The sequence below is a fragment of the Acipenser ruthenus genome, chromosome 22, assembly GCF_902713425.1.
Source record: "Acipenser ruthenus chromosome 22, fAciRut3.2 maternal haplotype, whole genome shotgun sequence".
Classification (NCBI taxonomy): Eukaryota; Metazoa; Chordata; class Actinopteri; order Acipenseriformes; family Acipenseridae; genus Acipenser; species Acipenser ruthenus.
Genome location: NC_081210.1, coordinates 14913475 through 14938726, shown reverse-complemented (window position 1 = coordinate 14938726; position 25252 = coordinate 14913475). Strand labels below are relative to the sequence as shown.

At 40.8% G+C, this 25252-nt stretch overlaps 1 protein-coding gene across 1 annotated transcript; it reads left to right on the top strand.

Moving 5' to 3' along the window:
• Positions 1–2122: 2122 nt before the first annotated feature.
• LOC117431426 (endothelial cell-specific chemotaxis regulator-like) lies at positions 2123–24625 on the top strand. Its single transcript, XM_034052307.3, has 10 exons — positions 2123–2256; positions 4325–4441; positions 16049–16201; positions 16571–16696; positions 17611–17724; positions 18475–18573; positions 20698–20731; positions 21370–21437; positions 22562–22647; positions 24259–24625. Exons 1-10 carry the CDS (start codon positions 2187–2189, stop codon positions 24265–24267), a joined length of 876 nt encoding a protein of 291 aa, XP_033908198.2. The 5' UTR covers positions 2123–2186; the 3' UTR covers positions 24268–24625.
• Positions 24626–25252: the final 627 nt, after the last annotated feature.

Here is a 25252-nt window from a genome sequence, read left to right as displayed (position 1 = left end):
TTGGCCTTTTTTATGGCTTCCCCACATTGTCTAGATGAAGACATTTCTGAGTCAACATAAACTCCTAGGTCATTTTCATAGATCCCTTCTTCAATTTCAGTATCTCCCATATGATATTTATAATGCACATTTCATTGCCTGCTTGCAATACTTTACACTTTTCTCTATTAAATGTAATTTGCCATGTGTCTGCCCGGTTCTGAATGCTGTCTAGATCATTTTGAATGACCTTTGCTGCTGCAACAGTGTTTGCCACTCCTCCTATTTTTGTGTCGTCTGCAAATTTAACAAGTTTGCTTACTATACCAGAATCTAAATCATTAATGTAGATTAGGAATAGCAGAGGACCTAATACTGATCCCTGTGGTACTCCACTGGTTACCTTGCTCCATTTTGAGGTTTCTCCTCTAATCAATACTTTCTGTTTTCTACATGTTAACCACTCCCTAATCCATGTGCATGCATTTCCTTGAATCATCTGCAATTCTTTTTTTTCTCCACACTTTTGCCTTCCCATCACTTTGGTAAAGTTTAATCTTTGTCTCATCTGTCCATAAAACTCTGTTCCAAAACTCTACTGGCTCATCTCTGTACTTTTTAGCAAATTCTAATCTGGCCTTTCTGTTTTTGGTGCTGATCAGAGGTTTGCATCTTGCAGTGTAACCTTTGTAATTCTGCTGCCGAAGTCTTCTGCGAACAGTAGATTGTGACACTTTCACCCCAGCATTCTGGAGGTTGTTGGTGATTTCACTGACACTTATTTTAGGGTTGTTTTTCAAAGCTCTGGTCATTTTTCTGTCATCAACTGCTGTTGTTTTCCTTGGCCGACCTGGTCGTTGCCAATTGCTGAAGACACCAGTGATTTATTTCTTTTTCAGGACATTCCAAACTGTTGATTTGGCTATGCCCAACTTTTGTGCTATGGTTCTAATTGAGTTCCTCTTTTCTTTTAGTTTCCAAATTGCTTGCTTTTCTTTCATAGACAGCTCCCTAGTCTTCATGTTGGATTATGCCTACTGACACCAAACACAGACTCCAAAGGCAAAAGCAAAGGATAGAACTGAGACTACACATTCACAGCTCTGTTATGTGTGAACAATCAATGCTACAGGAAACACCTCATCAATTAGAAACACCTGTGAGCCAAATGTCCCAATACTTATGGAACTCTGAAAGTGCTGTTATTCTTAGCTGGTATATGTGTTGAACCAGCCAGAAATAAAAGGTGACATTCTGTACTTTTGCCTCATATTAATCTTTTACTCGTATTTTCATATTGCTTGAGTGTACAGCAAAAATAGCAATTTTGAATTCACTGTCCAAATACTTATGGAGGGCACTATATATATATATATATATATATATATATATATATATATATATATATATATATATATATATATATATATACACACACACACAACGATGGTAGCTACAGCATAGCAGGGAGAGGAACAGTTGGTTATACATGTACAACAATGGTAGGTATAGTATAGTAGGGAGAGGATCAGGAGGTTATACATGTACAACGATGGTAGGTACAGTATAGCAGGGAAAGGAACAGGAGGTTATACATGTACAATCATGGTAGCTACAGTATAGCAGGGAGAGGATCAGGAGGTTATACATGTACAACGATGGTAGCTACAGCATAGCAGGGAGAGGATCAGGTTAGACATGTACAATGATGGTAGCTACAGTATAGCAGGGAGAGGATCAGGAGGTTATACATGTCATTTATTTGAAAGTCTCTCTCTCAAGATGTTTGTTTTCTTTGTTCTCAGAATTTTCATCTTTCAAAAAATAATTTAAGACTGCAGTAAACAATTAAAAAAAATATGCACCATTCTGCTTTAAATAGGAGTGAAACACTGGAGCATTTTTGGATGTTATTTTTATTTAGTTTGTTCCTAGTTGGTATTATTTGTTTTACTTTAAGTGTTAAAGTTTACTGTCTGGAAATGTGGGAGTCCTAATGCAGTGACGAACTTTGAAGAACGACAGCTCACATCCTTCTGAATCACACGTGGATGAATACGTTTTCCAGAATGTTTTCCCAAGTGAATTCAATCTGTTTCCTCACATTCTTTAGCAGGAAGCCCTAACATAATGAGCTCAGAATCACACCCACCTTTTCCAGCGCAGTAAGAGCAGCACAGACTGGGTTTAGCCTGCTCCCTGAGAACATGTACATGGAAAGGATGGATCTGCGGGCCTGCGTTCTCTTGTGGATCATCTGTTTTAACGTTTCCAGAGGTAGGGTTCATTTCTTTATTTCATCCTCCTTATAAAGCAGCATGCTGTGGGCTTGCAACTCTAAGACCACCCTGAGGTCAATGTAACAAAGTGATCATGGAAAATGAGATAATGGAAAAAAGGTTTTATTCTGAATTCTCTGTATCGGATGTAAATTGTCTCCTGTTTTCAAGCGGTATAAACCGTAACATGTCACATTTATTGTGAAAAACAACCATTAAAGTTCATTAAACTACTGAAGCAAACGTAAACCTTACTGAGCTGGTATGAATTCTGAGCTAAAACTGAAATGCTGAAGATGGACACACAGACAGAGAGTCTCTATTTACCCTACTATAAATAACCAGTGCTAAAGTGCATCCTGAGAAGGTCTCATCACAATGATAGATATAATTGTACCTGCAGGCTTCCCACCACCTCCCTTGCATCCCTTCATGGGGGGTAACAACACATACATAGAGTACCTGACGCTTTCTTTTTTATCTTCTTTTCCCTTGTACATAACTTTGAAATGACCCGCAGCGTACTAGAACATGCTAGGCTTGTAGAAGAACACGCTAGGCTTGTAGTAGAACATGCTAGGCTTGTAGTAGAACACGCTAGGCTTGTAGTAGAACATGCTAGGCTTGTAGTAGAACACGCTAGGCTTGTAGTAGAACATGCTAGGCTTATAGTAGAACACACTAGGCTTGTAGTAGAACATGCTGGGCATGTAGTAGAACATGCTGGGCGTGTAGTAGAACACGCTAGGCTTGTAGTAGAACATGCTAGGCTTGTAGTAGAACATGCTAGGCTTGTAGTAGAACATGCTGGGCTTGTAGTAGAACATGCTAGGCTTGTAGTAGAACACGCTGGGCATGTAGTAAAGCATGCTAGGTTTGTAGTAGAACATGCTGGGCGTGTAGTAGAGCTTGTTGTCATTGACATTGTCTTTAAATCAGCGTCTTCAGGAAATCCTCTGCAGTCTGACCCTGTTGAGAGTCATTTCCTGGATGTTACAGCGCAGTCACAGTGTAAACTCAGGCCTGTGTGAAAAGGTTTGCATTGTAATGTGCAAGTGTAAAGGCCAGTGCAACGGGGCAGAGGCCCTACACATGTAATAACGGCCCTGCACATAACTGTGTTGTGTAGTTATTGTAAACTTTGCTGTGTTTGTGTTGAACTGTAGGGATCCCTGCACTGTGCTGTATTGTAGATATGAGGCTCTGAATCAGTGTGCACAGTATAGCTGTGCAGTAGATATGAGGCTCTGAATCAGTGTGTACTGTATAGCTGTATAGTAGATATGAGGCTCTGAATCAGTGTGTACTGTATAGCTGTACAGTAGATATGAGGCTCTGAATCGGTGTGCACAGTATAGCTGTACAGTAGATATGAGGCTCTGAATCAGTGTGTACAGTATAGCTGTACAGTAGATATGAGGCTCTGAATCAGTGTGCACAGTATAGCTGTACAGTAGATATGAGGCTCTGAATCGGTGTGTACAGTATAGCTGTACAGTAGATATGAGGCTCTGAATCGGTGTGCACATTATAGCTGTACAGTAGATATGAGGCTCTGAATTGGTGTGTACAGTATAGCTGTACAGTAGATATGAGGCTCTGAATATTGGTATGTACAGTATAGCTGTACAGTAGATATGAGGCTCTGAATATTGGTATGTACAGTATAGCAGTATAGTTTAGAGCAGGTGTCAACTGATATTTTCAAAATTGGCTTTACTGTGGACCCTAATAAATGTAAAATAAGCAGTTACTTTTCATTTGTTTTCAAGTATAACTTTCAACACTATAGCTACCATGGATACAAAGAGTGTGGTGACTCCAAGTCCAACCCCATTAACAACATCTACAGCAGGTACAAACATCACCCATCAAGAACACCTGGGATCACACTATTCCAGTTGTGTATTAATGCATGCCTTTTACCTGGGTTTGAATCTGTCTCAACTAAGTATCTTCTTGTACCTATTGTCTTATCTATCTGTTTACATATATAAATGTGTCTGTTTTAGTCTGTCTGTCTGTACTTACATTTCAAACCATATTAATGACTTTTTTATATACAGCCAAGGCAGAAACATCAACACAGACAACAGACAAGGCTACATCGTGTCCCTCCACTTCGACTGTACCCCCCACTCTACCAACAGCAGCTCTGTCAGTGCCTTCCTCAACCACAATAGGTAAGATTTCACTTAGTTGGATCATCTGAAGATTTTTCAGGCTTGATTCAATGATTAACACTATATTAAAGGCTTGACTGACATAGCACAACTTGTTTAGATACTGTCATGAAGATTCAGGGTGTTCAATTATTTAAGACCATCATCCTTTAAGTTTGACCAAAGGAGTGTGGTAGTCTCAAATTACCTGGGAAATCCAATAATTTAAAAGTTCAAATATATAATGAAGGTGTATCAATAACAATATATAATAACTCTGGTAAATTAAAAACAGTTTATTGAATACTGAATAGCTGGATGAATAAAGAAGTGATTCGGTTCACAAAGGGGCAGTTTACAAGCAAAAACTGAAACGCGTGACAACAGATCTCTCGCGCTTTTTTGGTCATGACAGTTCTTCTTAATAAATAATTAAATAATTTATTTCTTAGCAGACGCCCTTATCCAGGGCGACTTACAAGATATCACATTATTTATACATACAACTACCCATTTATACAGTTGGGTTTTTACTGGAGCAATCTAGGTAAAGTACCTTGCTCAAGGGTACAGCAGCAGTGTCCCCACCGGGGATTGAACCCATGACCCTCCGGTCAAGAGTCCAGAGCCCTAACCACTACTCCACACTGCATACTGCTTCCACGTTTACATGAGAGTTTATTTTAGAGAGAGAATTTAGTCGTACAAATGCAAAAGACCTCATTAATAATAAAATAATGGGCGGGTTTATTGAAATATCACCAAACGCGAAAAGAGATGCTGCGCGATAAAGGACATTGTTCAAATAATGCATAGAGGTTTACATGAGGCTTTACGCGCTAGGCAGAGATGAAGAGAAGGTTACCCCCCATCTGTCTAGAATGCAAAGGGCTTGCAGTTAAAACGGTTCATGCTGCCAAGAAGAAGAAAATAATAATGGTTATTGCTATTATTGTTGAGAATTAGTTGTTCTAGAAATGGTAGAAGTAGCATGTGTACAAAAACCAACAGCACTCACCAATTCCCATTACTGCTTTTCTTATGCTTCTTAGGCTACTGATGTCCTTTCACACACCCATATATATTAGTCTTAGCCAACTGTGTAACTGTTAATGTGCTAAACAAAAGGATTATGCGTTCAATAATCACAAATATGCGTTAATGTGGAACAAATATATTAAAAACAACTCATGGGGCTCCCGAGTGGCGCATCCAGTAAAAGCACTCGCCAGAGTGCAGGATGCGCTCTATAGCCTGGACGTCGCCAGTTCGAGTCCAGGCTATTCCACAGCCGACCGTGGGACGGGAGCTCCGAGGGGGCGGCGCTCAATTGGCCGAGCGTTGTCCGGGAGGCGGGAGGGTTAGGTCAGCCAGGGTGTCCTCGGCTCACCGCGCACCAGCGACCCCTGTAGTCTGGCCGGGCGCCTGCGGGCTTGCCTGTAAGCTGCCCAGAGCTGCGTTGTCCTCCGACGCTGTAGCTCTGAGGCGGCTGCACGGTGAGTCCGCAGTGTGTAAAGAAGCGGGCGGCTGACGGCACACGCTTCGGAGGACAGCGTGTGTTTGTCTTCGCCCCTCCCGAGTCAGCGCAGGGGTGGTAGCGGTGAGCTCAGCCTAAAAATAATTGGGCATTTCAAATTGGGGAGAAAATAATAAAAACTGATTGGCAACGACTAAATTTATTTTTAAAATAAATAAATAAATACATTTTTTTTAAAAACTCATGATGTGTTGGTTTCAAACACAGGTACTTTGTTAAAATATTAAAATTAATTATGCAGAAAATGTGGAAACGCTGTTAATATAATAAATACATAATTTGTGTGTATTTGCTCATTAGTTATAAGGGTATATAAAATCATAGGCCTACTTACAATGTAGTTGCGACAAAAATTGATGGATGGAGAAGACGCAGACAAACACTGGCTAGATTAAGTCTTATATGGGAAGAACTCATTCACTCCCATGCAATGGGTTTGCAGGAAAGGAATCGTATTGTGCGCAGAAATTCGGCGTGCAACGCAACCACCTCTTGGTGCTTTTGATCAGCGTGGTCCAGCCTTTCCAAAAGGTGGCTGTATTGCCGATCCTGCCTGACAGCGGTGCGTGCAATCAGACGGTACATCCTTCTGTACTCCAGGCGCTTCAGACGACGCTCCTGGATCAGCAGCGACAGCAGCTACAGCAGCTACAGTGTTCAAACCAACTTTAATTTAAAGAAGAACAGTTGTGATTTTCACAACTGGTCTTCTTTGAATTAAAGTTGTTTTGAAAATGCTAGCTGCTGTGGTTGGGGATATCAAGCACTTTTAATTGACGCTGGGACGGTGGTGTGTATATGCGATATTTTATTGTATTCATTAATTATTAACAACATAAGAACATAAGAAAGTTTACAAATGAGAGGAGGCCATTCAGCCCATCTTGCTCGTTTGGTTGTTAGTAGCTTATTGATCCCAGAATCTCATCAAGCAGCTTCTTGAAGGATCCCAGGGTGTCAGCTTCAACAACATTACTGGGGAGTTGGATCCAGACCCTCACAATTCTCTGTGTAAAAAAGTGCCTCCTATTTTCTGTTCTGAATGCCCCTTTATCTAATCTCCATTTGTGACCCCTGGTCCTTGTTTCTTTTTTCAGGTCAAAAAAGTCCCCTGGGTGGACATTGTCTGTACCTTTTAGTATTTTGAATGCTTGAATCAGATCACCGCGTAGTCTTCTTTGTTCAAGACTGAATAGATTCAATTCTTTTAGCCTGTCTGCATACGACATGCCTTTTAAACCCGGGATAATTCTGGTTGCTCTTCTTTGCACTCTTTCGAGAGCAGCAATATCCTTTTTGTAACGAGGTGACCAGAACTGAACACAATATTCTAGGTGAGGTCTTACTAATGCATTGTAGAGTTTTAACATTACTTCCCTTGATTTAAATTCAACACTTCTCACAATATATCCGAGCATCTTGTTAGCATTTTTTATAGCTTCCCCACATTGTCTAGATGAAGACATTTCTGAGTCAACATAAACTCCTAGGTCTTTTTCATAGTTCCCTTCTTCAATTTCACTATCTCCCATATGATATTTATAATGCACATTTTTATTGCCCACATGCAATACTTTACACTTTTCTCTATTAAATTTCATTTGCCATGTGTCTGCCCAATTCTGAATGCTGTCTAGATCATTTTGAATGACCTTTGCTGCTGCAACAGTGTTTGCCACTCCTCCTATTTTTGTGTCGTCTCCAAATTTAACGAGTTTGCTTACTATACCAGAATCTAAATCATTAATGTAGATTAGGAATAGCAGAGGACCTAATACTGATCCCTGTGGTACACCACTGGTTACCTCACTCCATTTTGAGGTTTCTCTCAATACTTTCTGTTTTCTACCTGTTAACCACTCCCTAATCCATGTGCATGCATTTCCTTGAATCCCTACTGCGTTCAGTTTGAGAATTAATCTTTTATGCGGGACTTTGTCAAAAGCTTTCTGGTAATCTAAATAAACCATGTCGTATGCTTTGCAGTTATCCATTTTCAATGTTGCATCCTCAAAAAAGTCAAGTAGGTTAGTTAGACACGATCTCCCTTTCCTAAAACCATGCTGGCTGTCTCCCAGGATATTGTTACCATATAGGTAATTTTCCATTTTGGATCTTATTATAGTTTCCATAAGTTTACATATAATAGAAGTCAGGCTTATTGGTCTGTAGTTACCTGGTTCGGTTTTGTCTCCCTTTTTGTGGATTGGTATTACATTTGCTATTTTCCAGTCTGTTGGTACAACCCCTGTGTCAAGAGACTGTTGCATGATCTTGGTTAGCGGTTTGTAAATAACTTCTTTCATTTCTTTGAGTACTATTGGGAGGATCTCATCTGGCCCAGGGGATTTGTTTATTTTAAGAGCTCATAGTCCCTTTAACACTTCTGCCTCTGTTATGCTAAAGTTATTTAAAATTGGGCTTAAAATTTTTAGGCTTCACAGGTAAAACACAGACTGTGAAACAATCCACATTTGGCATCTTTTAAATTAAAGTTGGTTTGAGTGCTGTAGCTGCTGTGGTTGAGGAGATAAAGCCATTTTACGCGTGTCAGGTAGGCTGTGTGAGTATATGCGGTATGTTATTGTTTTTCAGAATTTATTTGTTTTATTCACATGTAAAGGAGAGCTTGTGAAACAATTCACAATTGGTCTTCTTCACATTAAAGTTGGTTTGGATGCTCTAGCTACTGTGGTTGGGGAGATAAAGCTCTTTTACACATGGCTGAGGCTAAGTGTGCGTATGTGCGGTATGTTATTATTTTCCAGAAATTATTCTTAGGATTCACATGTAAAACAGAGACTGTGAAACAATTTAGAATTGGTCAATCTGTATTTGCGTGCTGTCAGTAGGGGTGGAAGCTTGAAACATCCTGCAGGAAAAAGCTACATTATTCGTAGTATTATTATTATGATAATAATGCTGGTCATAACAATCTAGTAGTTTTCATGCATCGTTCATAATACACTGAAATTAATTAATAATGGTATAAATCAACATCTTTGTATGCAATGTATATATAATTTAGCCGCGACCCTCATCAGGAGAAGCGGATTGATAATAATGGATGGATGGATATTTAACTGATTTGTATTAGTAAGACTGGGATAAGGAAAATCTTACTTACGCTACAGAGGAGGACAGAAAGACCGTATCCCAGAGAAGAGCGTTCTTTTATATAGGGGAAGTGGAGGAGGTATCGTGTTATTTCATGAAAGTCTATCGTTAAGTATTTTGCACGACTGTGGAGTTTGTTGCTATGGGACTAATGAGGCCAATTAGCGCGCACTTTACCGTGCTTTACCAAAATGTAATGACACTTGAGTCATGCACTTTTGGAACGAGCACAATCGTGTGTCATTTGCACGTGACACGTCATGAATGCACTATAGTAGCGCGATTAAAACTTGCATGTAAACACCGCCAAAGTTACAGAATAGCTAGGTGAATAAAGAAGTGATTCAGTTCACAAAGTTACAGAATAGCTAGATGAATAAAGAAGTGATTCAGTTCACAAAGTTACAGAATAGCTAGATGAATAAAGAAGTGATTCAGTTCACAAAGTTACAGAATAACTAGATGAATAAAGAAGTGATTCAGTTCACAGTTACAGAATAGCTAGATGAATAAAGAAGTGATTCAGTTCACAAAGTTACAGAATAACTAGATGAATAAAGAAGTGATTCAGTTCACAGTTACAGAATTGCTAGATGAATAAAGAAGTGATTCAGTTCATAAAGTTACAGAATAACTAGATGAATAAAGAAGTGATTCAGTTCACAAAGTTACAGAATAACTAGATGAATAAAGAAGTGATTCAGTTCACAAAGCTACAGAATAGCTAGATGAATAAAGAAGTGATTCAGTTCACAAAGTTACAGAATAGCTAGATGAATAAAGAAGTGATTCAGTTCACAAAGTTACAGAATAGCTAGATTAATAAAGAAATGATTCAGTTCACAAAGTTGCAGAATGGCATCACTCAGTGACAATAATGAGAGGGTTAAATCAGCAGTCCATCAGTTTAACATCTTAGAGCTCCCAGTCTCTGGTAATGTCATGTGAACCTGTTTCTACTCATCAAACCAGTTCATTACAAGTTGTTTGAGGATCGGGTCCTGGAACAGTGCTGAGGTTTTGTGCCTCTCTGTGTCTTCGCTTTTTCCAACTGCAATCAAGCTGGAGTCTGTGAGATTGTTACTGTATTCAAGGTCGCAGGCTAGCAGTTTGAACACAGTTGCTCTAAGATGGATCAGAAGTGATGGAATGCAAAAGGCAGAGAAAGTTTGGTCAGTTCCTGTCTAGTTTCCCTGGTCCACTTGTCTTTGTAGAGCAAATGTCATCTCTTGAGATACAGTCCTGTCTAGTTTCACTGGTCCATTTATGTATGTAGAGCAAACGTCACCTCTTGAGATACAGTCCTGTCTAGTTTCCCTGGTCCACTTGTCTTTGTAGAGCAAATGTCATCTCTTGAGATACAGTCCTGTCTAGTTTCACTGGTCCATTTATGTATGTAGAGCAAACGTCACCTCTTGAGATACAGTCCTGTCTAGTTTCCCTGGTCCACTTGTCTTTGTAGAGCAAACATCTCTTGAGAGTATAGTCCTGTCTAGTTTCACTGGACCACTTGTCTTTGTAGAGCAAATTTCATCTCTTGAGATACAGTCCTGTCTAGTTTCCCTAGTCCACTTGTCTTTGTAGAGCAAACATCTTCTCTTGAGAGTACAGAAAGGTTCTGCTCAGATATTCAACTTTGCAGCCTTTTAACCTGATAATTCTTCACAGTTACAAACACTGTCAATTTATTTTCATGTTAACCTTTATGTGGGGTTCAGGGGACAGGACATAGGGCTCTGCCTCCTTTCTCAGTTCACGCCAAATTCAAGATGTTAACTCCTTGCAGTCCTATGTCGGACCTGGTCCGACATTGCAATTTTCCCTTTCCAGTCCAATGTCGGACCCTTTCCAATATCATCAAAAAGACGTAAAAAACAGGTCTCTTGTCGTTTTTTCTCCGGAAAAAGCCGAGCAAACCATTCAATGGCCGAGTGAGACCGATAGGAGCCGAGAGAAGCCGAAAAAAGGGGGCATATCTCATGAATACAGATAGCCCCGACACCACATAGATAACACGGACATAAACAAACAAGATAGCTGCTTCTGCATCCAGCGCTGAAGAATATCACAGACATTTGCAGAGCTTTTTTTAGATGTTATAGTAATAAAATAAAGACTTGGATTGCATTATTGAGGAGTTTGGTGATAAAACGAGTGATCAGGAGATGATTTATCGGTATGCACTACTATGTAGAGATATGTGAAAAATAGAGCGAGCAAGGGGTGGGGCGGGGCTGGAGATGCATTACTGAGTGTCCTGTTGATATGCAGTGCCTTTTAAACCTGTTTTACTGTAAAAAAATACTTTTAAACAGCGTGTCTAAAATAAACTGCGCGTGTGAAAATAAATTGGACCTGACGCGCCTGAGACGCGTTGAATAAATGGACTGCTAAGGGTTAAACTTACTGCATTATTCCTTCTCATCGGAGTCGGAAGGCTTGGAAGAAGAGTTTATTCCACAGGCTGGTACGTCTGTAGCTTCTGTCCGCGTTCCATCTGGAAGATCAATGGTTTCTCCCCAGCTTTCCACCCCCGGATCTATACCTCGCTACTCGGATCCTCCATCTGTACCATCTCCCGCTCCAGCCACTGCTAACCCATCTTCTTCAGCCCAGCCACAGAGAAGCAAGCACTGTCAACCTCGGGAATCCTCTCCAGCTCAGTTGTATTTTAAAGACTGGTCAGTCGATAAACTCCTGAAAGCTCTTTTTAAAAGTTGTATTTCAATTCCAGCGGAGAGCAACCGCAAATCTATGTTTATTTTATACTGCAACATTCCAGTTGAACCTTTCCTCCTCAGCCCGCAGCTCAGCGTTCCAGGAATCCACGCCCCCCTGCATCCTTGCAGCAAGCCGCCCCATCAACCAGCTCAGCTCCTCAGCAGCCAGCAGCCTCAATCGCTCCAGCTCCTCAGCCACAAGCTGTCCAAGATCCGCTCTACGATCTACATCAGGAAATTCTCAACAACATTAAACAACTCATTCAACCTGTCGCCGATGCCATTTTGGGTTTTAGCACCGGGCTGGGAAATTTGGACGGGCAAGTTTCACATATGGAAGCCATTTCGTCCGTCCCTTCAGCAGCCATTTCCGTCATCACTCCAGCAGCCGCTGCAAGCTCTACCTCATCCCTCACTTCCACCGTTCCAGCAACTCCCGCCCCCGCAGTCGACCTGCCAATCTACAGCTTGGCTTCTGCTTCTCGTGCTGGCTCCACCTCCGCTTCATCTGTTCACAGGCACGCCCTGTCTCCTCAGCTGAGACGGAGTATCATTGAAGGTAAAGATGTTCATTTAGTTTCTATTCTTATCACCACTTTGGAATTTTTAGATCACAGACTGCAGGGATATTTTTGTAACACTGAAAGGCTTCTTAAAAATCTTACACTGGGAAAATTTGTGCTGGCTTTTTCTGTGTATAGAGATGTATTGTTGTGAATCATATCCCAACCATCAGCAAGAACCAGACTCCTACATGTTCAATATAGTAGAGCTGTCTGTCAGGTATGGAGGGACAATGTTTTACCAATACCACGGCACACTCAACCTCCCTCTGCCCGAAAGCAGCTTCTTCCCACGCTTCATCCTCCGCCTCAGACAAGCCATTTTCCATGCCAACTCCACCTCGCTTTCATCAGTTAACCCTATTCATTCTTCAGCTCCACCAGAATCTTCTCACAGGATAAATACGGACATGTAATTACATTTTCTGGTGGCAGACAGCTCTGCAATAACTTCAATGAGAAATACTGCTCTCTGGATCATTGTAGATAAATTCATATGTGCAGTTTCTGTGGCGACACCCACTCTCGGTCCATCTGCCCATTAGCTTCCAAATGACTCTCTCCCCGTCTAACAGTGTTCACACCTATATCTATCCCTACACTGAACAATTTATTGCAAAATCACCCAGACCGTATTTTTGTCAACTATCTCATCAACGGCCTTTCTAATGATTGTTCTGCAGGAATTGAACACATCCCTTCTTCATCACTGCACTGCAAAAATCTACAATCAGCTCTCAAAGAACCTCAGATAGTTCAAACTCTCATCCAATCAGAAGTATCTAAGGGATTTATGGTTGGCCCCTTCTCTGCCCCCACCCCCCCATTTCCTCTGTTTTGCATTAACCCCACAGGCATAGCTACCAGGAAAATGTCAGGTAAAAAACGGCTCATCATTGATCTATTAGCTCCTTATGACAGCCTTTTCAGCAGCATTAACTCTCGAATCCCTTTAGATCCATTCTCCCTCCACTATATCACCATCTCCGATGCCATCAGCTCAATCAAAACTGCAGGCTGAGGATCCTGGTTAGCCAAAGCAGATATTTCAGATGCATTTAAAGTCATGCCCATCCTCCCCTCCCTCCGTCACCTCTTTGGGATATGTTGGAACAACAAATTCTATTTTTCCACCCAGCTGGCTTTTGGCTGTCGCAGCAGCCCCAAGATTTTTGACTCTCTTTCTGAAGCTTTATGCTGGATTCTGTTAAATTTTCACCACATCCCTTTCGTTCTCCATCTCCTTGACGATTTTTTTCTGGTTTCGCCTCCCTCGGATTCCCCAGCTCAAGCAATCACACATCTCAAAACCCTCTTTAAATCAGTTGGCGTTCCACTTTCAGAAGAGAAAACCATTGGACCAGTGCACATCCTGGAATTTCTCAGAATCACACTTGATACCATCTGATTCGAAGCCCAACTTCCTCCCAGCAAGCTCGCTCGCATCCGTTCTCTCATTCAAGAATTCCAGATTTGCTACACTATCGAGAAACGTGATCTTCTTTCACTGCTCGGCCACTTCAACTTCGCTATTCGTACCATTCCGCAGGCCAGGACATTCATTTCTCGTCTTCTTGCTTTCTCTGCCAAAGTCAAAAATCTCAACTCTTTCATTAACATTTCAGCATGGGCAAAGGAAAGATACCCAGATGTGTTCCTCTCTGTTACAACACTGGAACGGATTATCTCTTTTCTATGACGACTTTATCTCAGCCCAGCACGACCTCTCTCTGCATCCTTCTCAGCCTCTGGAAATAAAAACTCTCCCTCCTCAACTGAAATCTACCACCCTACTAGAAATCTACCCCATAGTGGTGGCGGGCGGCTCATTTATGGGGACCCCGCTGGAAAAATAAGTCAGTTTTATTTTACTGCGATAATCAAGCCACTGTTCACATTATTAATAAAGGATGTTCTTCTTCTCCACTAATCATGCAACTATTACCCCGCCTCGTCTGGATCTCCATGTGTAACAACTTCATCATTCAAGCCCGCCATCTTCCAGGAATCTGTAATAATGCTGCCGATGCCCTTTCTCGTCTTCAGATTCCCAGGTTCAGACGTCTGGTTCCATCGGCTCATCATTTCCCTCTGGCAGTCCCTCCATTCAGCAAAGTGGTAATGAGATGAACCCAGCTATTCTAAAGCTGCTCACTGCTGCCCAGGGATACGTGATCAACGCCCTCGCTCCTTCTACTCGTTCCTCCTACTCTTCTGTTTGGTCTGCCTTTTCATTTCTCTGCAATCAAAACTGGATTCCTCCAACTCCATTCAACTTGGACTATATGCTTGCCTTCCTAATTCACGGAAAAGACTGCTTTCACTTATCCCCAGGAGCTATTAAATCCTATTTATCTGGCATTCAGTATCATTTCAGATTAAGGTTAGTGTCTACCCCGCCCCTCCTTCCTATCCCAGCCATCAGTCTCTTTCTCTGGGGGAAACCCAAAGCTGCCCCCCTCCTGCTCACCCTTCTGCCTACCCATATCTACAGATATTCTAGGTCTAATTATATCAATTCTTCGCCAAGATTGTTTCAACACCTTCAATGATCTACTTATGGAATCCATCTGTCTGATTGCCTTCTTTGGTTTCCTCCGTTGCTCCGAGTTTGCAGTTCCTTCCCAAGCCAGTTTCCCTTCAGTAGGTATTCATTGCAGCGATGTCTCCTTATTTCCAAACTCTCATTATATCCTGTTCCTCCATACTTCCAAAATGGATCAGTTCTATCAAGGCCAGTTCATTCAGCTCTGCAAGCTAAATTCTCCTTTATGCCCTTATTCAGCAATATCTCGCTACCTGTCTAGTCTTCGCCCAGATAATCATTCGGATCCTTTATTAATTAACAGCAATCATTGTGTAGTTACAAGAAGCTGGTTTTCGTCCCACCTGTCCTATCTCATATCTAAAGAAAGTCTGCCCCCGCAGTTCTACACTCCCCATTCTTTTCATATAGGCACAGCTACCTCCACAGCCAAACTTAACATTAATCAACATATGATTAAAAGAATGGGGCAATGGACATCCTCTGCAGTAGAAACCTACATTCACTCCTCTCTCAGCCATTTCCACAGCTCAACAGAGTATTGCTAGTATTGCTAGTATTTTTTTCTCCCCTATCTTGCTTTGGTGGCGCAGCGCCGGGAAGCCGGGGGTCCTTCTTTTGAGGGCAAGTGAAGCTTCACTTCCCAACCTTGGGTCGGCCCAGCCACCCCGTCCTCCAAGAAGGAAGGTTCTCTACACAAGACAGAGGGGACCCCCGGCCAAAACCTTTCCTTTCTAACACCTTCACCTTTTGGATGCTTCTCTCCCTCACTCAGTTCACATTCATTCATTCAATCATTCGTTCGTTCGTTTACAGGTTTCCCCCTGGAGGAGCCGAGCTATCCAGCTCGGAGACCGAATCGCTCGGTCCTGCACCTCCGGGATGGCGGCTCCTTCTTTGAGCAATGGGATCCTGATGTTTACTAATACCACTTAGCCATAGCTCCAGTGATTGAGAGAATTGACAACCAAATACCATGCATGATAAGTGACTGAGAGAATTGACAACCAAATACCATGCATGATACGTGAGTGAGAGAATTGATAATCAAATAACATGCATGATACGTGGGTGACAAAATGACTTATTTCTGTACACCCTGTTTATTCTACCTTCAAATCAAAGTTAATTGGCTTCTCTGTCCAGGAAATGAAGCGAGCAAACCAAACACTACGACTGAGCCACTGCAGAGCAAACTGAACACTACGACTGAGCCACTGCAGAGCAAACTGAACACTACGACTGAGCCACTGCAGAGCAAACTGAACACTACGACCAGCAGTTTTCCATCCTCTCCAGGTAGTGCTCTATCTAAATTACACAGAATGTGAAAGTGAATTCAATACGGTCACCACATGGGCTTGTACTGTGCAGCACTGTCTCTGGTTCTTAAGAGTGTAAGAGCGTAAGAGCGCCACTCCTGAAACTTAACAAAAAAACAGCTGAGGGCAGCTACGGCCACAGTACTGATTCCATTGAACAATATGTGTTGATAAGTCAACGTAATGCTATAAAAACAATTGTATAAATGAATGTTATTCTAAAACCTGTTGATATCTTGGCCATCTATCTACCTAGAAATTACAGCTGTTTGTAAATGTTTGTATTTGTAAATTTATGAAACACCCATTGTGTGCTTATATATGTCTATATATATGTTTTTCTTAGGGGCTGTAATCTCCAGTAGTACTGAACCATCTGTAAGCTCTGTGTCTACAGGAAGTTCAACCTCTGAACTAGTGACTACATCTACGTTGCCCCTGACGACGTCCGCAAGAGGCAACGCAAGAACTGGTAAGAAGCATAAAATAATGGACTGGTTAGAACCTCAGTGTCACATAGAGAAATATTCTGATATTTGTTTTTTCTTTGCAATTATTGGCTTGTAGGAAATTCTATAAGTTAAAGGTCTCATTAATGGATTTCAATTCTCTCACCTCTGTATGTCTATAATCTCCTCACTTTGATAATGTTACATCTGTACAGTTATCCTGTTAATCTCAATGTGATGTCTATAATCTCCTCACTTTGATAATGTTACATCTGTACAGTCCTATCCTGTTAATCTCAGTGTAATGTCTATAATCTCCTTACTTTGATAATGTTACATCTCTACAGTCCTATCCTCTTAATCTCAGTGTGATGTATCTCCTCACTTTGATAATGTTACATCTCCACAGTCCTATCCAATTAAACTTTGGAGTTCCTAAACTGCATGTAAACCAAGCCAATGCAGCAGAAACTAATGCCCTGTTTCCACTGCCTGGTGCTCCCGGCTACAGCTGCTCACAGCAACAAAACAGGGTGTTTCCGCAACTCGCCCAAGCAAACATTGTTATATTAAACAACGTTCATCCTGCTTCAGAATTGGCATACAAGGCAAAAGTCTGTAGTCAAATTGCCTTTTTTTATTCATGATTTACACAACGACAAAACCTGGCTGTTTGTTTACTTGTGCTCTCCTTCTTAACCAGAGTCCTAGCTAGTTGTAATGAGCCGATGGTTACATTTATTTGTTACAGCCGGTTTCTTTAAAACAAAGCAGAATACAATCCCACAATCCCCCAGTGACCTTTGACGTACTGCAAGAATTTCTGAGGTTGGCCAGGTTTGGGAAAAAAGCCCTGAAACCTGTGGGCAGCCGAAGGCAATGAAACAAGACATCAATGTCTGAATAACCTGCTGTTGTTTTTCTTTCTGTTTTACAGACTTTTCTGGGCTGACAAGTTTATCAACTCAGACTGAAAACAAAACATCTTCATTACTGGCATCTGCTTTTCCTACTGAACAAACACAAAACAATCTCACCATGTTAGCTTTTGGTAATTATCAAATCACATGCTAATATTTGTTTTAATTTTTAAAGGGAGCAAGTACTAAAACTGTTAATTAAAAGGCTTATTGCTGTAGACAGTCAAACCTGTGCAATATCATGTAATGGGTTACCTAGTCATGTTGCTGAAGGAGACACTTCTTCACACAGAGAGTGGTGAGGGTTAGGGTTAGGGGATGGAATGGGTTACCTAGTCATGTTGTTAAAGCAGAATAACTTGGATTCTTTAAGACCCAACCTGACAATGTTTTGAGATCAATCAGCTACTAGGAACTGGACAAGCTTAGACAGGCCGAATGGCCTCCTCTCGTTCATACATTTTCTTATGGGTTTTTTTAATGATTGCAATGTAATAATGAGACCCATAGAAACCAATGCAATTCCAAGTGCTATATTTGAGTTCCACAAAAACAGGTGTATTTGTAGAATCAACATTGTGATGTTAAGCTCTTATTTCCAGGTTATTGGTATACTCCTGAAAAAGTCAACGTCACTAATGATGACTTTTTATGCTTAGTACCTTTGAAGTGCTTTTAAAAGGGTTTGACTGTATTGGAATGAAGGAGGTAAAGGGAACAGATGTGTGAAACTATTCAACAAAGCCATGGGTAGAGGTTATATTTTGTAAAAGTCTGTTTGATCATTTTAATGAAGTGGTTTTATTCCTGAGAGAGTTGATTGGGGGGAGGTTCGGGTGCAGTAATCACTCAGCCAATTCATTCTAATGCTTCATTTTTAGGGGTAATGAGCCTGATTCTGATCCTGATTGTCGTCATGGTGATTCTGGTCACTGTCGTTAATCTGAGAGGGAAGTGCCACCGATCCAAGGAAGCCGAAGGTATCTTTTATTTCAGATATATTCAGCTTAAATAACTACCATAGGTTCATTTCGTGGGTCTGACCTTGATGCAGTGCTGTTCGCTATTATTATTATTTATTTCTTAGCAGACGCCCTTATCCAGGGCGACTTACAATCACTTGTAAGTCCTTTAAAACTAATAGATCTACAGAAGTTCTGATTGTAACTGATAGATCTACAGAAGTTCTGATTGTAAACTTGGTACAGACAGGGTATCAGAATATGTGTGGCTATAAAGTTACCTATTAAAGGCTGCATCTTGAGAATGACTGTTTTTATGTTCTTCATTAAACAATGCTTGGTCTTGTGTCCCTGAAAGTCTCCCCTGGTAAAGGCATAACCACATGCTGTGCAGGGTGAGTCATACAGTCAGGTGAGCGCAGGTTCCTGGGGATTCACTGGGGATTCCATAGGGAGTGCTGCATTGACTCTGGTGCACCTAGAGTTTGGGATTGCACCCTATTGGCAAAGCTCCCAGTGACCTGCAGGGCTGGCCTTTGTTCTCCAGAGGCCGGTAGCTTGCTGACATCTGTTCTCGGGTTCCTGGGTGTAAAGAGGTGATTGACTTGGTCGTGGGTTCAGAGGACCCCACTGACCTTCAGTTCACCTGAGATGTTGTTGGAGATTACTGCGGCCGAAGCATGATTAAACATTCAGAACTTTTAGAAACACAGGGTAGAAACACTACATAAAAAAGAAGGCTTGGCTTTTTCACCCTTTACAAGAAGCCAATACCATTTCCAGTGTTTAAAACAATACCACTAAACTGCTGAACCCAAATGTAATGTAATACGCTAAGGTATAGTTCAGGAGAGGCAACTGTGGCTCTCCTAGTCCATTCTATTGCAAGACTTGCAAGAAGTCCTTCATTATTTCATTGATTATTTTCAGGCTTAACAAGTATGCCACAGCTACATAAAAAGTAAAGCTATCAGTAATCTGGAAAAGTACTTCTACTGTATGCAGTGGTTACTGTCTCATTATCCCACCAATGGTGGAAACACCACCCTAGGATTTGGTCCCACGAGCTGGAATAACCGATACTGTTTGTAAAAGTTTAAGGGAGAAATACAAACAGACAGGGTGTCTTTGTACCCCCCAGATTCTGACACACTTAATAACTTGTGTGAAACAGTGTCCTACATTTCAGCAGGACAAGGGGTTCTATAAATAAATGGAAACATGTAAGTGTGATGTACATACAGGCAGCTAACCCCATACCCCTGATTATGATCCATTCAATAGCAGACTAGCAGCTAACTCATACCCCTGATTATGATCCATTCAATAGCAGACAGGGAGCTAATTCATACCCCTGATTATGATCCATTCAATAGCAGACAGTGAGCTAATTCATACCCCTGATTATGATCCATTCAATAGCAGACAGGGAGCTAATTCATACCCCTGATTATGATCCATTCAATAGCAGACAGTGAGCTAATTCATACCCCTGATTATGATCCATTCAATAGCAGACAGGGAGCTAATTCATACCCCTGATTATGATCCATTCAATAGCAGACAGGGAGCTAATTCATACCCCTGATTATGATCCATTCAATAGCAGACAGGGAGCTAATTCATACCCCTGATTATGATCCATTCAATAGCAGACAGGGAGCTAATTCATACCCCTGATTATGATCCATTCAATAGCAGACAGTGAGCTATCTCATACCCCTGATTATGATCGATTCAATAGCAGACAGGGAGCTAATTCATACCCCTGATTATGATCCATTCAATAGCAGACAGGGAGCTAATTCATACCCCTGATTATGATCCATTCAATAGCAGACAGGGAGCTAATTCATACCCCTGATTATGATCCATTCAATAGCAGACAGTGAGCTATCTCATACCCCTGATTATGATCCATTCAATAGCAGACTGGCAGCTAACTCATACCTCTGATTATGATCCATTCAAAAGAAGCCACTGAGATTGTGTTCCAGAGTTGTGAACAGCAACCCTGGCCCAGCGCATGGAGCCTCTTTAGAGATCTGGAAGAGGCCTCACTGTTTCCAGCTATTTACATTAGTATAGCTGCAGGGCACTCCCTGTCACAGAACCCAACTTATTAGTGTTTCTTTTTGAAAGGTAAAAAGTCTGGAGATTCAGGTGTGTCTGAAAGGTAAGAGCAAGAATGATAATAACGATTCAAGAACATTATAATGCATGTAAGAATGCTAAATAACACTACTACTACTACTACTACTACGACTACTACTACTACTACTACTGGTAATAATAATAGTAATCTACATAATGCAATGCATATTGTAATCTAATAATCAACTGCACCATATACTGTAGTTTTGTACCATGCTTCATTTTCAATATTGGTACAGTTGATGTCACGTCCTTTAATAAATTCTCCATGAGGCACATCTCGGAATTCCATTCAACTGCAAAGTCCATTCAGAACGGTGCCATCCCAATCCTACCTCAGCCACTTAATGGTCTTCTCTTCCTCAACCTTTCCCTCTTTTCAATGTAAATCACAATGGACTAAATAAAGGTTGCTTATGAATGGAAAGAATCATGGAATGACATTCACCTGTACTCGCTCCAATATTCCCGCATACACAGATGTCCGCTGTCCCATAACTCTATAATCTCGCATTTCTAATGTTAATAATAATAATTCCAGTCTTATGTATACAGTTGTGTTCTATTTTGAATATTATTTATTTATTTCGTTTGATGCCAGAGAACAACATTTCTGACATCAGATCAATTGAAGCCATACCTTCTTATCCTTTTCTCCAGCAATTCTGCTAATTTAGAAAAAGAAAGCATAACACTGGTCTCCGTGAAAAGCTTGAACACAGAGACAGGTAAGAACACTTTTAACCACAAGTTTAAGGAGTAGGTTTAGCTTTATTGTACTAGAAAATTGCTGGTACATAATTCCATATTCAAACTCTTGCGAATACTATGCAAATATGAAAGCTGTAGGGTTATTTCCCCAGACACTTTCCAACGGAGACACAGTATGTACAGCACAGCGCATTCAAAACCGCCGGCCCTCTTCACAAAGGGGGGCCTCCTGAGTTATTCAAAGTATGGTTTTTTTAAAGTCTGATTTCATGAATTCAATACAGTTTATAACATGGCAAGTATAGAGGTAGCAATCTCATTAGCTAACAAGTGTTCCAGCCTGTGCAGATATGTCACCACACTAGCACAGCCTACAGCTTTCAGGATTCACTCGACAAGCAACACACATACATTCACTTTACAGCTCTCAAATGGGTAGTCTTGATAGAATCTACGTTTTAGCAAAGACACTTTCTTACTTTAAACATGCTATCTGGTACTTCACTATGTTAAAGAAGTTTGCAAGCCTTTGTTTTCAGATTCCCTGGAGAGTGAAATTGTCCCACCCCGGGGACTCTTTAACCAACCAGCTGCCTCCTCTAGTGACTGACACACTTTGCAGCCAGTACGATGCATGACCCGGATAACGCTGCTGAGGTTAAAGGACCCAAGAGGTGTAGTGTAGAGATTTCCTGGCAGACAAGGCGAGCAAACCGAGAAGCTTCTTTTACCTAGTGTAGTAGCAGATGTCTTGTTTTCAAATGTCAGTATTTGTTTGTAATATCATATGACTCTTTCTAGCCTGCATGCTGGAGACCTATATAGGGAATGGAAGTGTGCCCGGCAGGTGGGATTAATGACAGTATTATACTTGCATCAACCACCTCAACTATTGATCTTCAAACCAGAGGAAAATCAGGGAGTTTTTCTCACTGTATCACCTCATTGGTTCCATTAGTAACTATGTAATTACATATGAACTACCACACAATTTCCTACTGAATTTGTTCCACTCCTATTTAATTAATGTGAACTATGCATCAGCGATGGTGTACAACTCGACTCCCTATATAAACGTACTGCTGCACTGATCATTTCTACTACATGGGTTTGAATTGTTTTTAAACATGTTCAATTACAGACTCGCCAAGGATTTGCTCCACACGTCATACAACTGTAGCAAATGATGAACACGGAGGAAACTGCCATGATGTGCACAGCACACAGGTGAACAAACTGTTCTACAAAGTCCACAAATACTGTAGCGTCTGAAATGAAGAAAACACTACTTCCTGTTTATTTATCTATATGTTTATTTACAATTTAAAGTAATTCCAGTAAATCTTCTGAAATACACTATATATCCACCTTTACTTTTGTTGTGTGTGTGTGTGTGTGTGTGTGTGTGTGTGTGTGTGTGTGTGTGTACACACACACACACACACACACACACACAGTTGCAGATAAAAGTATTTGGGCAGTTTAAAAAATGAGGAAAACCACAAAGAAAGTGATTTCTATAATTTCTAATTGTTCAATTGAAAGATATCAATTAAAGTAGAGATTCAGCTTTATAATAAAACAACACTGTGTGGGTGTGACACAGAGAGAATGTAAAGCACTGTGTGGCTTTTATTGACAAACAAAGGAGAACAGGAACTCCAGGTGTGAACGACCAAAAAAGAGTTCTGCAAAATCTGGAGGAAGAATCGCTCGATCAGCCCGGCAAAATCCTCGGATTACTGCAAAAGATATGACACAAGAATTGAGAGAAGATGGTCAAGAAATTCATGAGCGAACAATTCAACAATACCTTGACAAGATGAATGTCTATGGGTGAAAACCATGACACAAACCATTGTTAAAAACAATACACAAAAAAAACTTGAAGCCTGATGATTTCTTCAACCAAATTTTATGGTCAGACGAATATAAAATATAACTTTTTTCACTAAGAAAGCAACAATATGTTTGGAGGAAGAGAGAGTGTTAAACATAGTGGAGTATGGGCTTGTTTTTCTTCCTCAGCCACTGGTGACCTTTGTATTGTAGAAGGATCAATGAATGCTGCAAAATATCAAGAAATGTTGCACTCTCATTTGTTACCCAGTGCTAGAAGGCTTATTGGACGGAAGTTTGTATTCCAGCAGGATAATGATCCTAAGCATTCTGTGAAGTCTACAACAGAATGTCTGAAAAAAAGATTACAGTTATGTATTAGCCATCTCAGTCCCCAGACCTGAATCCAATTGAGATGTTGTGGACTGACTTGAAGGCTGCTGTTGCAAAAAGGAAACCAAAGTCGATTGCAGAACTCAAAGCTGTATGTGTTGAAGAATGGGCAAAAATATCTCCAGAAAGATGCCAGGAACTGGTTTAAAAAATACAAAAGAAAAGACTGCAAGCTGTAAAGGAAGCAAAGGGTGGGCACACAAAATACTAATGTAGGTGTTGTTTTATTATAAAGCTGCATCTCTACTTTAATTTATATCTTTCAATAGAAAGCGATTGTATATACTGTATATATATATATATATATATATATGTGTGTGTGTGTGTGTGTGTGTGTGTGTGTGTGTGTGTGTGTGTGTGTGTACTGACAGTCAGTCAGTCAGTCAGTCAGTATATATCCATGTGTCATCTGAATGCAGTAACCACAAGGTGAGAGCTAACGAGGAGACATGGAATCTCTACAGACCTGTCACATTGAAATCTCACAGCAATGCAGAAACACAAGCGGGGTAAACAGGTAGCCTTTTCAAGGGGTAATATCATTAAGATGTCTGTTTTTTCATTGTCACTGCAGAGTCTAACACGTACTGTATCTTTCTTTTGCAGTTGGTGTAACTGATCAGCTTTACAATCTGAGAAGACGGTTGATCTATTTGTCAGCAAACACAGGACTAGAAACCATTATAATTCCACTGCTTTACAGGGAGTGGCTCAGTCAGCTAATTCACCTCATGCTCTTCACCTCTGGAGTGGCTGGTGAAATAAGTTTGCTGGTCTGATCCCAGAGGACATTAGTGTATTAGTGTTGGGTTCAATGTCAGTCTCTGCTTGAGAGGAGCCGGGGCTGAATGACAGGGTATTTCCAGTCAGGACTGTGCTCTAGCTGGGATGGGAATCTCCTATAGACTGTGGTCAGTGCCAATGGTGTGTCAAAAAACATTTCAATAAATAAATAAATATACATTTCAATAAATATATCTACTGATTTGTGTTCTAGAAAGAGCCTTTTAAAAACAGTCTTCCAAACACTTCCATGGTATCAGAGTCACAGAGTCAATGCACAATTCTCATCACCTTTCACTGGGATTCAAATCTTCCGCTTGCTTTGTCGTTCCTTTTGAAGTTCAACACTAAAAATAATATAAATACATAAAATGCTTCTTTCTGATCACATCCTGGGCTGTAGGTCATTTCAGTTTACATTCTCAGGGAAGAGTCACCTGAAGCACAGGAAGTGATTATGTACCAGGAAGCAACATCAACTTTTCTTTTATGCTTGAGCTCACCAGGGCCTGGCTAGTAGGGGGTGCTGCAGCACAGTCCCTGCTGATTTTTCAGAGAAAACACCTAGTTTTCACTGCTGCAGCTGAAGCCAAGTAATTAATGTCAGATATTAGTACAAAGCTGAGCATAGTCATCAATGACTTGTTAATAATGCCCATTCACTGAAAATGTAAACTGAAATGAATCCAGTTACTCTCAATAGAACTGAATGATATGATGATAAGTGATAATACACAGAGGCTCTGTGTGTGATGTAATCCTTTACTTTCACATCCAGCGTTTCAGTCCTGCAGCATTCCCCCCTTAAAGCTGCAGT